Source organism: Osmerus eperlanus, chromosome 28 (assembly GCF_963692335.1).
Source record: "Osmerus eperlanus chromosome 28, fOsmEpe2.1, whole genome shotgun sequence".
NCBI lineage: Eukaryota > Metazoa > Chordata > Actinopteri > Osmeriformes > Osmeridae > Osmerus > Osmerus eperlanus.
Window position 1 is genome coordinate 5,368,825 of NC_085045.1, and position 14,662 is coordinate 5,383,486.

Genomic DNA, 14,662 nt, shown 5'->3' on the forward strand with positions numbered 1-14,662 from the left:
GGGATTGGGTGGGGCTGGGTTTGTGTAACAGTTCTCTTTGTGGATCTGGCTTTTGATTGGCAGGCTCAGTGTGTATTTATGTGTGTGTGTGTGTGTGTGTTGCATGCATGTCAAAACGTCTCTGACTCACTGTGTTTGTTCGTGGGTCCCAGCTCTCTATTTCTCTCTCTCTTTCTCTCTCTGCATGTCTGTTTTGATGTTATAATTTGGTGTGTGTGTATGCACAGTCAGCCTGCAGTCAGCTGATAAGAGACAGTTCTGCTCCTACTGCCTGCATGCCTGCCTGCCTGCCTGCATGCCTGCCTGTTTACCTGTCTATCTGTCTAGTTGCCTGCCTGCCTGCATGCCTGCCTGTTTACCTGTCTATCTGTCTAGTTATCTTCCTGCATGCCTGTCTGTTTACTTGTCTATCTGTCTAGTTGTCTGCCTGCCTGCATGCCTGTTGTTTATCTGTCTAGTTGTCTGCCTGCTTGCATGCCTGCTTGCATGCCTGTTTACCTGTCTAGTTGTCTGCCTGCATGCCTGTCTGTTTACCTGTCTATCTGTCTAGTTGACTGCCTGCATGCCTGTCTGACTGCCTGTCTATCTGTTAAGTTGTCTGCCTGCCTGCCTGCCTGCGTGCCTGTCTGTTTACCTGTCTATCTGTCTAGTTGTCTGCCTGCCTGCATGCCTGTTGTTTATCTGTCTAGTTGTCTAGGCCTGCCTGCCTGCCTAACCTTACCCTGACCCTCTTGTCTTAGAACTACAGATGTCCCACACTATTCACACTCCTTTTATATAGTTTATATGTCATTCATTGTTTTGATACACACAAAGTTTGCACATTAAAGATGAATCATTATGTTGATGGGATATACACCTGACCAGTGGACTTGTGGACACTGTGACCCATTGTAACAGATCCTGCATGATCTGTAATAACACTGGAAAGTTTGTGTCAGTATGTGGGTGATATCCTGACTGACAGACATTATCAGGTGACAGGCCTTAAGACTCATTCCACAACCTCCATAAACTACAAACACACACTTCTATTCACGCACGGACACGGGCACGCCGTGCAACGCACGCTCCCCCGTGCACACGTCCGTTCGGGCCACACCGCACACACATGTACAAACACATATGCCACACATGGGCATTACATAAATAGGTCCAGCAGCTGACCTTTGTAGTTTGGAGTCGCCCATGTAAAGCACTCCTTGTATTCATTATTCATTCGTGCAGATGGTAAATCATTGGTCGCTGGGTTGATGGATTTAAATGGCAGTTGTTGTGTGTACTTGACTTATCGTCTGATTCACACATCCACATTTCTGCACGGATGCCTGGGCATTCATCGAAGCTTACTCAGAAACACACACACACACATTGTTTATGCACACACACAGGCACCACACCCACACAGACTTGACCACGAGGGCAATGGCACGTACACGCAAATATGGATTAAAACCACCGTGAGCCACGATAATGAGTCTTTGACAGAGTGCTAATGTGAGATCCTGTGTGTGTGTGCGTGCGCGCCCATGTGTGTGTACGTGCCAAATACTAAACCTGTGATGTAATAACTTCCAGCGCATTCCATTATGCCCAGCCCAGGGAGAATGTAAAGGACCACCCAAGTTATATGAATTCCTGCGAGTTTGTGGACCATGTAGCCAGGGTCCCTGTTTGGTAGTCTACAGATCCAGTCCACCCCCCCCCCCCCCCGTGCTTGTCAAGTCAGTCATTTCCACTGTGAGAAGTAGCTGGACTAGTATTGACATGGAATTGAGTCTTTAGCTCACAGTCCTTTGTGCCTTTAGTGCTCATACACACAGCGGCTGTACGTTGGATCTAGCGCAGCTAGACACATCTGTCGACAAAGCTACAGTCTCCATTTACACAATAACACTGCTTCTCAAAATGCCATTGGTCCTTGCAAATGCCAAATTGCAAATGTCCTTGCTTAATACGTCCAAACTTTAAATGCTACTTGAGGAAAACAAAAGCCACGGGCTTATAGTCTGTGTGGTCACCTGTCTGTCCGGAGCCAGGACAGTGGGACTGGAGCGCCAGCACACCAGTAGCCCCTAGCCCTGTCACAGCCCTGTCTATGACACCCTCACTGGAGAACAGCCCCAAGTGTCCCTGTCGGTTCACTCTAACACTCTGTCGCGAGACCTGTGTGTGTGTGTGTGCCTTGACTATAGCTCTATTCTTAGCATCCCTTTTTGGCCTAGGCAGCCTTGCGGGCTTGGTATGTTTATGTAAGAGAGAGAGAGAGAGAGTGAGTGAAAGAGGCCAGTGAAAGAGGCCGACTGCAGACACACACACACACACACACACCCATGACCCTATGTTACCCCTGCCCCCATCCTGCTTAGCGGCACCATCCATACAGGCTGAGTGCCTAACAGGCCCCTCTTAGGCTTCTCTACTTCCGCACGTTCTCCACAGACACTGGCCACACTCTTCCCCGAACCTCCTCTCTCACCTCCCTCCCTCTCATCTTGTTGTCATTGTCATTTCTACTCTCTCTCTCTCTCTCTCTCTCTCTCTCTCTCTCTCTCTCTCTCTCTCTCTCTCTCTCTCTCTCTCTCTCTCTCTCTCTCTCTCTCTCTCTCATCTCTTCATCTCTCTCTCTCTCTCTCTCTCTCTCTCTCTCTCTCTCTCTCTCTCTCTCTCTCTCTCCCTCCCCCTGGCGTCTGCAGGTCTGACGTGGTGGTGCTGTGTTTCTCACTGGCCAACCCTAACTCCCTGCGTCACGTGAGGACCATGTGGTTCCCCGAGATCAAGCACTTCTGCCCCCGCACCCCCATCATCCTGGTGGGCTGCCATCTGGACCTGCGCTACCGCCGACCTGGACGCCGTCAACCGCGCCCGACGGCCCCTTCGCCAAGTGAGCCCCCGCCCCTCCCCCCCCCCCCCCCCACACACGCTCCTTGCTCGTCAACATGACACGACACGTTGGGTGTTGGAGTGTGCAGAGTTACTCCTTTCGGTCTCGTACCTCGTTTCAAAACACGTGCAGTCTTTCAGTCGTTTTTTATTGTTCTGTTCTTTTCCTGACGCTGCCCTGACTCTCTCTCTCTCCGTTTCCGGTCTCTTTCCATCTAGACCATCAAGCCCACCGACATCCTTCCCCCGGAGAGAGGCCACGAGGTGGCCAAGGAGCTGGGAGTGCCGTACTACGAGACCAGCATCGTGGCCCAGTTCGGGGTCAAGGACGTCTTCGACAACGCCATCCGAGCGCCCTCATCTCCCGCGGCCACCTCCAGTTCTGGAAGTCCCACCTGAAGAGGGTCCAGAGGCCCCTCCTGCAGGCCCCCTTCCTGCCCCCCCGCCCCGCCCCGCCCCGTGGTGGGCATCCCCGACCCCCCGCCCACGGACGGCGAGGCGCCCGACTCCCTCTTCTGCCAGCCCCACTGCGCCGACGTCCTCTTCCTCCTCCAGGGCGGTGCCACGCGCGTCTTCGCCCACAAGGTCTACCTGGCCACGTCCTGCTCCAAGTTCTACGACCTCTTCACGCTCGACCTCGGCGACTCAGGCTCGGGGGAGGTGCGGGAGGGCGAGGGGGCGGAGAGCAGCGAGGAGGACGAGCAGAGCAGGAGGGGGGCCAAGGAGCAGGCCGGCCGCACCAAGAGCCTGGATATCGACAAGGAGGGCTGCGAGGGGGGCGCCCGGGGCCAGAAGCGGCCCCCCTTGCTCCAGCAGGGCTCGTTGAGGACTTCCCAGAGCGACAACGCCCTGCCCGCCAGGGTGCAGTGGGCGGGCCGCGCCCTCTCAGGTTGGGGGAGGGGCTTCCTGAGCGTGTGTCTGGAGCACGTGGACGACCCCATGACGGGACGGCCGCGTCACATGACCGTGGTCGCCATGGACGGCCTCATACAGGAAGAGCCCTTCCAGGTGAGACCACACAACATCTCCACAGGCTTTAAAGTCAGCCATTTTTCCAGAGCCCACTTAGTCTTAGCGACGCACAGAATCCCCCAACAGTCCGTAGATCTCTTCAGAGCTGAGCTGAACATTCCCTTGCCCTAACCCTTCACCCAACCCTAACTCCAACCCGATGCAACCTTGATCTGACCACATCTGTGCTGGGCTATTTCCAGGCGGTGCTCCAGTATCTGTACACAGGAAGTCTGGATGAAGGCCGCGGTGACTTGATGCAGGTGGCCACCATCGCTGAGCTGCTGGAGGTGTTCGACCTGAGGATGATGGTGGCCAACGTGCTGAACCGCGAGAGCTTCATGAACCAGGAGATCACCAAGGCTTTCCATGTGCGCAGGGCCAACCGCATCAAGGAATGCCTCCACAAGGGAACCTTCGCCGGTAACAGACCCATATGGGACTCTTATGTTGTGTGTGTGTGTGTGTCGTATTTTCAACAGTTCGGTATCAACGGTTCATCTGTATTCTCGGAAATGATTTTCTCTGCTGGTGTTAGTGTGTGCGTGACATGACTGTCTTGTCCATGGTCTCTGTGATGTCTTTGTTTGCTTGGCAGCTTGTCCGATCTAAAGTTTCTCCTTTCTGAGGTTTTTCCTAGAATCTGTCCTCTCTCCAGCCACGATTCTTTTGTTTTCATGCTGTCAGCATCAGGAGAATTAGACGCTCCCTTGCGTTACCTGAAAATGTATTATTTACCTTTACATTTCCCGACCAGTAGTTGAGGGATTTTTGTTTCGGAATCTGTAAATGCGACTAGAAATCTAGTTCTAGATTTATTTTATTTTCTTGCCATGGCCTGCCATGGAAAAAACTAAACAGGGATGTAGTTTGTCCTAACAATCCCCACTATGATAGTCTTTCGTGTTACTGTGTTTTCATCCAGAGTACAATGACACGGCGCCTGCTTGTCAGTGTCCAGTCCTTCGCTTCCTCTGTCGGGTTCTTTTAGACCTCTGTCTGTCTATCTGTCTATTTATCTCTTTGTATGTCTATCTGTCTCTACGTCTGTGGGTCTATCTGCCTGTCTGTCTGTCTGCCTGTCTGTCTGTGTATGTTTTGTCTCCCCTCTGTAGCGTCCACTCTGTGGCACACTTCCAGATGAGTGCTCTTTTCCCTCCCCCCGGTTTTAGATGTGGTGTTCCAATTGGACGACGGCTACCTCCCGGCCCATAAGCCTCTGCTCATTTCCAGCTGTGATTGGATGGCTGCCATGTTCCGTGGCTCCTTCATGGAGAGCTACATCAAGGAGGTTAGATATGGAAGACGCACACACACTGCTGCCTCTGATAAGGCAAGACTCCCCCACAGCCTCAATTACCCAGAACACCCTGCGGGACGATGGACAGGGATTAGTGGCCTGCCCACAGTAAAGATGCTCAACGTCATTTAGTGGGTAGCTGATATGGTATATTCATTAGCGCTGTGTGTATGTGTGCGTGTGTGTTTGCATTTACAGTATTTACTCTATATGTGTCAGGAAGAGACCCGCTGTTTACTCAGCGACCTACAGTACACACCTTTACTCACATGCTACCAAACGCACAATGCCTATACTGTACTGTACAGCACAACCCAACTACCAAGCCAAACTGTCTGTAGAATACAGCGCACAGCCTACAGTGGCACGTGGTCCAGCATGCACACACACACACATGCACGCACACACACACACACACACACACACACACAGACAAACCGTGGTCTGTTTCAACGGAAAACCTCAAACAGTAGATAAAAAAACAAAAAACAGGAAATTGCTTCAGACCCACTTCCTGTGTTGTGCGGTTGTGTTTTTTCCTGTCCGGAGAACAAGCCTTGTACGTCAGGTGACGTGCGATCGTATCACATCACAACCCCTGTAAACCAATAGGTCCAGAACCTGGACACTCTTATCAGCTGTCTTCTGATCTGGAGAAGAGAGAACTGCAGAATACACTGCCTCCCCGCGACCCTGGGACGTCCGTATTGAATAAAGGATAAGATTGGAGAGATTGTGCATCTACTTCCTGTCATACCCTTCGTTCGGGCGGCTCCACCTGCCTCTCCGCACGCTCGCAGTCTCTCACCGGCTGACTCGTCGACACATGCAAGGTGTCCACGCCACGATTGTCACGGCCCTTAATGAAGGCCCAGAATCCCTCTATACAGGTCACTGTTCCCTGGGCTGCTCGTTAGGTTACCCTCGGCTCGGGTTCCCCCCGCAGATCTCCTCATCCTGGGTCCCGCCTGTTCAATTGGATCTCCCAGGTACGGTTACATTTACATTTAGTCATTTAGCAGACGCTCTTATCCAGAGCGACTTACAGTAAGTACAGGGACATTCTCCCTGAGGCGAGTAGGGTGAAGTGCCTTGAAAAAGGACACAACGTCATTTGGCACAGCCGGGGAATCGAACTGGCAACCTTCAGATTACTAGCCCGCTTCCCTAACCGCTCAGCCACCTGACTCCCATCCCACGGTTACAAGTGCCACTGGGTTTGTCTTATGGCCCCCATGGCCTGGAAGTGGAACCGAGGAAACAGGATGCTGGGCCTGGTGTTTGGCTGGATGGCCTTGCACCTTTTAGCTACCACAGAGAGAGAGGGGGGCGGGGTTAGGATAGAGGTAGTCCGAATTCTCCCATGGTTGAACAGTGAGACCCTGTGAACGAAACATTGTGGGGTTGGGAGGAGAGGGTTGAGGTCATTGTTAGGGCTTGGCACTAAAGGGGCCTTCAAAATCCCCTTCAGAGGAGATTGGAAGGGTAGGTGGGCTGTGTGGCCCAACTGGTAAGTTGCCAGTATCCATGGTTACACTGATTGGCCCATGTTTTGTCCATCGGGGTAGTCTTTGTGTTTTTAAACTGGCACTGGGCAGTAGGCAGGTGCAGCAGGAACAAAGACACAGACACTGCAAAGGCTAAAACTGTCAGCGTTTGTCTTTGTGAGTGTGGGAGAGAGAGTTTGTGTGTTGTGTGTTTGGTAGATAGAGGGTTATGGGGACATGATTTGCATGTGGTTGCTTTGAGGTCAGCTCCCCCCCCCCCTCTTACACACACACACAAACACACACACACACCCATCCTTCACCCAGACCCTCTCAGGAAACTCTGGCTCCCCTGCTGGCATCAGGCCCCAGACAAGTCTATACACACACACACACTCACTGCCTCAGAGTGGCACAGATGTGCCTCTGATGTCACTGAGACGGCGTGCAGACGGAGGCTCGCGTCACGGCGACCATCGCCACAGCAGCGGTCGTCCAGAGCTCATCTGCCCCGCATGGCTATTTAGAGGAGCGGGTCTGAATGGAACATCAGTGGAGACACTTGTTGCGACACTTAACTGCGCTGCTCCTATAGAGAAACCGCACACAGGCAGACTGCCTCGGAAAATAACCGGAGGCAATTTGGGCTCTCGTCCTTTTCAGGGGAGCTGAATGGAAATAAATACGCGAGATGCGGTCTGGTGTTTAGAACAAGGCGCGCCACTCCACAACGAACGAGTGGGAAGCACATGATGGCGACGGAAAGAAAGATTTTGAAAAAGGGATCAAACGAGACTCCTTCAATACCGTGTGAGAGGGCGTTGAGGAGAGGTTATTAACCAAACCAAGTCTCCAATCTGTTTATTTTTTTTCTCAGAATACCAGCGGCCCTGTTGCGACTGAAACCGACAGTCAATGTCTTATCTGTGGTCTGGTGAAAGTCGTTCAAATGACCGCATGTAGTCTGACAGCATTTCTTGACCACTTCCTCATGTCATTTTAACCCCCGAGTGCTCAGCGTTCATGCTGTGGCTGAACAGCGTCACTATTTCTTACCGTCTCGTTCCTCCACACCGCTAAGTCCACTCACGGGAATCATTTCGCCGATTCTACTTTCATTGTATAGATGTCTGTGAATGTATCGAGGCCGCCTCGAAAAGTGGACCATGACCGTGCTTTAAAGGGTAATATGACAGGGGACGAGTCATGCGATCCATGACATTGGTAGCGATCCCGGGACACCATTGAGGCGTGTGTGAGGTGTGTGTGAGGCGTGCGTGAGGCGTGCGTGAGGCGTGCGTGAGGCGTGCGTGCCCTATGTGACTGTGTCTGTGGCTCGTGAGCTCAGGATGGGCGGAGGTGGCCGGTGGGAGTTCCTGCCCCCCCTCACACGCTCCTGGTGGAGGGGTGACGACAGACCCCCGAGGAGGAAGGAGAGGGTTGAGCTGCGGCTGATGGAGAAGACGGCAGCATAAACATCCCCAAAATGTGGGCGTATTTACCGGTTTATTCTCTCCTGTTTCTGCCGTCCCTTTCGCTTTCTGTTTCTCTCTCGCGCACACACTTTCTCTGTTTCACTATGTATCTGTCTTCGCTCTTACTTTTTTTCAATTTTTTTGTCTGGCCACTAAGTGGTTTGACATTATGCTTTTCGACAGTACTTTATTCTTAGGAACTCATTTTGTCTGTACCTTTGAAAGTTAATGAACCGGTGAAAGTCAGGTGTGACGCAAAAGCAGGTTGAGGAACAGAACAGGTGTTCCCTGTTCCTGTCAGTCACTACCTGCCAGTCTGTTTATCGGTCTGTCTGTCCACCTGCCAGTCTGCTTACCTGCCTGTCTGTCTGCCAGTCTGCTTACCTGCCTGTCTGTCTGCTAGTCTGTTTACCTGTCTGTCTACCTGCCAGTCTGTTTACCTGTCTGTCTACCTACCAGTGTGCTTACCTGCCTGTCTGTCTGCCAGTCTGCTAACCTGCCTGTCTGCCTGCCAGTCTGTTTACCTGTCTGTCTACCTGTTTACCTGTCTGTCTACCTGCCAGTCTGTTTAACTGTCTGTGTACCTGCCAGTTTGTTTACCTGTCTGTCTACCTGCCCTTCTACTTACCTGCCTGTCTGTCTGCCAGTCTATTTGCCAGCTGCTTTATGTTCCTGTCCCTGTCAGGGCCCAAGGCTGTTTAGAGCACAGAAGTGGCCTCTTCCCTCCCTGACCTTTCAGCCAGAACTAGGGGTCAATAGCAAGCTGACATTTTCCTAATTGGCTCAGAGAGAGGAAGGTGAAGGCACCCCCAGGGCCTGAGGGGGAAGGACCCCTGGGGGGAGGCGGGCACCCTTATCCTCCCTCCTCTACCTCGTAACGAAGTTGCATTGTAACACCTTGAACTAAACATTTACTGCACCGGGAAACCGCCTCTGAGTGATAGCTTAGTGACACCTACAGGCCACCGAGGGTAGTGTGTGGTGTTTTCGCTGCAAGAGAGACGGAAGGTGAACATGGGGTGAGAGGAGAGATGTTGTCATGGTGCTCTCTCTCTCTCTCTCTCTCTCTCTCTCTCTCTCTCTCCCTATGTAGCTCTTTATTCCGCTCTCTTGGTTGGGTTAATAAGTGTGCCTTTGTTTGCTCTGCTCTCAGGACAGACTCCCACCTGGCGATCCTCCAGATCTGCTACGGGTCTGTGGATAGAGGGATAGGGGAGTGCTGCTCCTACCAGGGCCTTCAAAGGGTGCTGATGACACCCACACACATTATATCACGAGAGAGTGTATCTTTGTTTGTGACTGTCCACCTGAAGACATTCATCTGACCGCTTCTCTGTCCTGCTGATGTGGTTCTCTGAGTTTGCCAGCTTTGGTGCACATCCAGGGCTGGCCCCCCGGCCCCCCCGGGGTCCCGCACGTCCCCCGTGGTGTCCAGCTCAGTGGGGGTTACTTTAGGGGGGCTTTGAGGTCCTCAGTGTTAGCCACAGAGTGAGCGTCACTGGCACCAGACAGGGCTTTTATCTCAGGCGGTATCAAACAGGCCCTCAGAGGGGCCCGGGTGCCCTTTACCTCCACCTCCCTCTGGCCACACGGCTTCCTGTGACATCACTCTCCTAGTGTGCCCCCACCCCTCCCACAGACCTCACTCACTCAGTCGCCTAGGGTCACATTCCTGCTACGACTTGTTGGTCCAGATGTACACAATACTTTTGTGTGTGTGCAGATCACGGCTGTTCGGACGGACAGGGAGACGGGCAGACGGACAGGGAGACAGGCTCAGAGAGAGAGAGAGACAGAGAGAGAGAGACAGAGAGATATCACAGCTGTTTGAGTGTGTTCTCAATGTGAGCCATTGTTGTGAATGAGCAGATGTCTGTACAGTGTGACTCATAACTGGTCTGATACTGAGAGAGGTTTTGTCCTGAGCGGTGAGCAAATTCCTCCCAGCCTCCCCCATATTGGAGTCACAGAACCTTTCTGGCAGCGTTTCCCTTCTCATTGGCCATCACCAACATCCCCCCCTCCCTGGATTGTGGGTGAAAACCGCAAGGGGAAACCCCCCGAGATACAGGAAGTGACTCGGGTTCAAAGCTCTCCCCCCACCTCCTTCCTGTCTCTCCAGGTGCCCATCCCAAACAGCAGCAGTGCCTGCATGCGAGCTGTGCTGGAGTTCCTCTACAGCAGCCTGCTGATCCCCTCTCCCACCCTCGAGCCCATGGAGCTCATCGTCCTGTCCAATCGGCTGTGTCTTCCGCGCCTCGTCGCCCTCACCGGTAGGTCACTGCCCGGCGTCGACCCCTCACATGATCAGTTACTCCTGGCCCAGTGCGGGGGGGGGGGGAGGGGGGCGGAATGTTTCCGGAATTGTTGACGCGCTTGTGGTTTGTGTGTCGTTCTCAGAGAAGCACGCGGTGGATAAGTTGCTCCAGTGGAGCGTAAAGGGAATTGATATGGACGGACAGGTGCTGGGGTACCTCGAGCTGGCGCAGGTAAGCCTTTCAACCTTTCCTTCGAGGATTCGCTCTTCGAAAACAAGCACACTGTCGTCAGACGAAGGGGGGGTCCTTGACGGTGCTCCTCTGTCCCGTCTGCTGTGCAGTTCCACAACGCCAAGCAGCTGGCAGCCTGGTGCCTCCATCACATCTGCACCAACTACAACAGCGTGTGTCGCAAGTTCCCCAAAGAGATGAAGAACATGTCTCCAGGTAGTTACAACACCCTCCCCCTCCCCCCTCATTTCTCACATTATACACTTCCTCCTGATTCTGAGTCATCTCCTCCCCCCCCCTCTGCCCCCCCCCTCCCCCCCCCCCCCCCCCCCACCCCGTCAGACAACCAGAGGCACTTTGAGAAGCAGCGCTGGCCCCCGGTGTGGTTCCTGAAGGAGGAGGACCGCTACCTGCGCTCCCAGAAGGAGCGCGTGCGCGAGGAGGAGATCCTGCGCAAGCAGCACACCAAGAGAGGCTGGTGCTTCTGGAGGCAGCCGTCCTCCTCGCCTCACGTCTCCTGAGGAGGAGCCGCGACCCGCCTCCCCCCCCCCTTCCTCGGGCCCTCCGCCTTCCCGTCTCGGCTTCTCATCCGATACGGGACGAGCTTTCAGCCCACTAACTGCCCGCCCGTCGCCCCCCACCACATGCGGGAGGGCCCCTCTCCTTTCCTAGTGTATGTACGTGCAGATTTTCTTTGGGTCGGGGGGGGGGGGGTGTGTCCCCGACCCAACCACTCCCCACCTCCAGCATAGCTCCACCCGCCTACCAGCACCCTCTCCACAGCTGTGCCCAACCCTGACCTCTGCTGCTCGGCACCTCACTTCCCTCCACACTGACGCGCCAGAGCTTCCATGCCGACCACTACACCCAGGAGCTGGGCCTACGCTCGGGGTTAGGGAGCTTTTATCGTGTTTTCGTTTTTTTTCATCCGCCCTCCTCGGGTGTTTGAGGACCAGGACGATCAAAACAGAGGCTTGGGGATCGGACGTGTGGCTGCGTTTCTCTGAGTCTCAACCATCATCTGTTCTCAGCCTCCTGTCCAAACGCCTTTATTTTGAAAAGCCCCCCCCCCCCCCCCCCGTGGTGTTCTTTTGAAGGGGGTTCGACCCCATCCTGCTGTTTCCCTCCGTTTGTATCGTGTGAGGGTTGGGTTCGGGGGAGGGGGTGTCTAGGTTCTGGTACCGGCCTCCACCCAACATCACCCCCAGAACACCATGAGATGACAACAGTGTTAAAATGTACCAAATCTCCATCGAATCAACTGAACTTTGAACAGGAAGGAAGGCTAATTGTATTCCCGCACCACTGCCCGCAGGAGAACCCAGTGGTCCGAACGGTACTGTACAGATTTGCGAGCCCTACTTTTGCTTGTAGAAGCCCCCTCAACCAGCCTGCCTTTACACCCCCACACCACAGGGGGCAGCACTGCTCAGGGTACCAGCACGAACCCTCACTGGGAGCAAACAGGAGTTTTTTCCCGCCCTGTGTGTTTTTTCTATATCCCGCTTTTGTGTCCGAGGTGAACTGTAGCCTGTCACGTTCACACTTTGGGCTTTTGAACCGACGTCCTGAGACCAGACCACGGCTGTCATTGTTCATTTGATGCCTCGTACCAAAAACCAAGCTGTGACTCTCTCTTTTTCCTGTCACTCGTATCTCTCTCCCCGACTCCCATCCCGCAGAGAGGGGATGACGAGGCGGGGAGAGAGGGATGAGGGAAGGGAGATCGACCATGTTGACACGTCGACCCCCTCAGTGGTGTAGTCGTAAAGTGCTACTGGATGTTGCCTTCAACTCCTCTTGCTAAAGTGGTGCTCAGGATTTCTTCAATAGGACTGACACATACACACACACACACTTAACCTCTGTGATTTATGTCAGTTTTGTTTCAGATGTCCCCCCAGCCCTTCTTCAGTGTTAACTTGCAAGGAAAGTTCAAGTCCACTCAAGTGTTACAGAATTCAAATGTGATGCACAATAAGTGTTCTTCTGTCTTTTGGGGGTTTCTTATATTATTAAGCTTCAGAAAGTTTGAGTTTTTTCTCTTTTCCAAAGGTTTGTAGCAGTCTGATAGTGATAGTAGTCGGTAAATACATTCATGAGGCAATTATTTCCAGTGTTGGTCATTTCATGAAGAGCATAATGAAATGAACATAGGTTTAATGCAGTATTAGACCAAATATTTCACTTGCTTTTTAATTTCTTAGACTTCTCGTGGACTGCCGTTGTTTTGAATAAGGCGTGTGTTATATTAATGAACTGTTAACAAAGATGATGATATTGATTTACAATGGAACTGCATCTCTTTTGGTATGTATGCCAAGGAGTTTGATATTGAACTGAAAATAACATTTGTGCTTGAGGAGTATGCAATATAACAGGGGTATTGGGACAGCAACTAAATTAAGCGAATGCATTTAGTGCTATTTTGTCTCTTTTTTCATAAGGGTGCTAGTTTTGAAGGCTTTTGGAATTGAATGTCAAAACGCAACATTTTTCTATTTGTGGGTTTGAGATTTCCTCCCCCCGGGTTTACCCAGGTGACAGTGGGAGCCGGATAGCGTGAGACGTGTTCCGCCGCTCTTCACGAGAGGCGTGTCGGAGTCATCAACAGCTACCGAAATAGACGTGAGATAGGATCTCACGAGACCCAAGCGCGAATTGGGCTGATTCTTAGCAAGAGAGAGATAGTGAAGAAGAAAAAAAAAAGAAAACCCAACATTGTTTTCCACCCTGGAAATATCTAGAACATCTTTAGTGTGCCTTGAAGGAGCTTGTATTGGATGGCGATGCACTGACCAAACTCCACAAGCTCAGCAGGAGACAAGAAGCTGTCGGTGCATTAGTCTTCCTAATGGTTGTCATGGCCCACAAACACTTCCTGCTTGGTCACATGTCCTAGTTGGAACAAGATTACTAGTATCCGATGACAGTTCTAGTGAAGGCTAGCTGTATGAAGAAGCAGACAGGTTCTGCAGAAGATGACACGGATAGCAGAGCTGATGGATTCAGTCTCTGTCGATGCTCCACACGATATCATCCAGCGAGGAGCAGGCCTCTACTTGGCGCTTAAAGCCCATGTCCGAGCCTCTCTCTGGGGGAAACAGACCCCCTTAAGTCCTGGTCTGCTCGTCCCTGCCTGGAGACCTAAAGGACAACATTAGACACCGCTGTTTCTGAGGGAAAAGCTTTTTTTTCTATTGGGGGGAAGGTTCGGGGGGGCGGGGGAGGGTACTGGTTGCCCTATCTGATTGGGTGGGTTTCTACCACTGTTTTGGTGTAGTGTAGTCTGCATGGTGGCCTAACTATGGCGTTAAATTGCCACTTTTCTGACTTGTAAGTATTGGATTTGCACTTTCCTAAATATCGTCTCCTTAGCTTTGCCTTTTTGTGTATGGCATGGGTGGTTTTCCTGAAGCGGGTCGTCTTAAGGCCCGTTCCTGTGTAGCATGGACTCTGTTCTCTTCCTCCTCTTTCCTCACTTTCCATGTGGGTCTTGTGGCTCCCCACAGCCAGGCGGCAGACCGTTAGCTAGGCTAGACCGTTAGCTAGGCTAGGCCGTTAGCTAGACTAGGCCGTTAGCTAGGCTAGGCCGTTAGCTAGGCTAGGCCGTTAGCTAGGTTAGACCGTTAGCTAGGCTAGGCCGTTAGCTAGGCTAGACCGTTAGCTAGGCTAGGCCGTTCGTTAGGCTAGGCCTCGCAGCTACGACGCCCCTTCTCGTCCTGCCGTCCACGCGAACCCTGCACAGCCTGGCGTTTTACCGAGCCGTGATGTCGATTTTCGTCCCCGCGTGAGACGTGCGTTCGCGGAAGTAACTAGGGGATGGTGGAGTGGGTGGTCTCGTATGTGGACTGCTACAGTGCAGTTCTGCATTGGCTGGAGGTGGAGGTTTGGCTGGTTGTTTCCTGCTTGCGTTGTTAGACACAGTCATCTTATGGTTGGATTCTGATTCACCTGTTGAATCAGACGCTAAATAAAAGCTGTTACTTGGTTTTATTTATAGACTGCTGATTTAAT

General features: G+C 52.6%; 1 protein-coding gene across 1 annotated transcript; it reads left to right on the plus strand.

The window, feature by feature from the left end:
- Positions 1-2,698: 2,698 nt before the first annotated feature.
- rhobtb4 (Rho related BTB domain containing 4) lies at positions 2,699-13,857 on the plus strand. Its single transcript, XM_062454272.1, is given in 11 exon segments — positions 2,699-2,838; positions 2,840-2,884; positions 3,103-3,232; positions 3,235-3,338; positions 3,340-3,891; positions 4,098-4,317; positions 5,067-5,185; positions 10,279-10,429; positions 10,557-10,645; positions 10,756-10,861; positions 10,988-13,857. Coding segments are annotated over 11 exon segments (1,773 nt in total). The 5' UTR covers positions 2,699-2,760; the 3' UTR covers positions 11,167-13,857.
- The last annotated feature ends 805 nt before the right edge of the window (positions 13,858-14,662 follow it).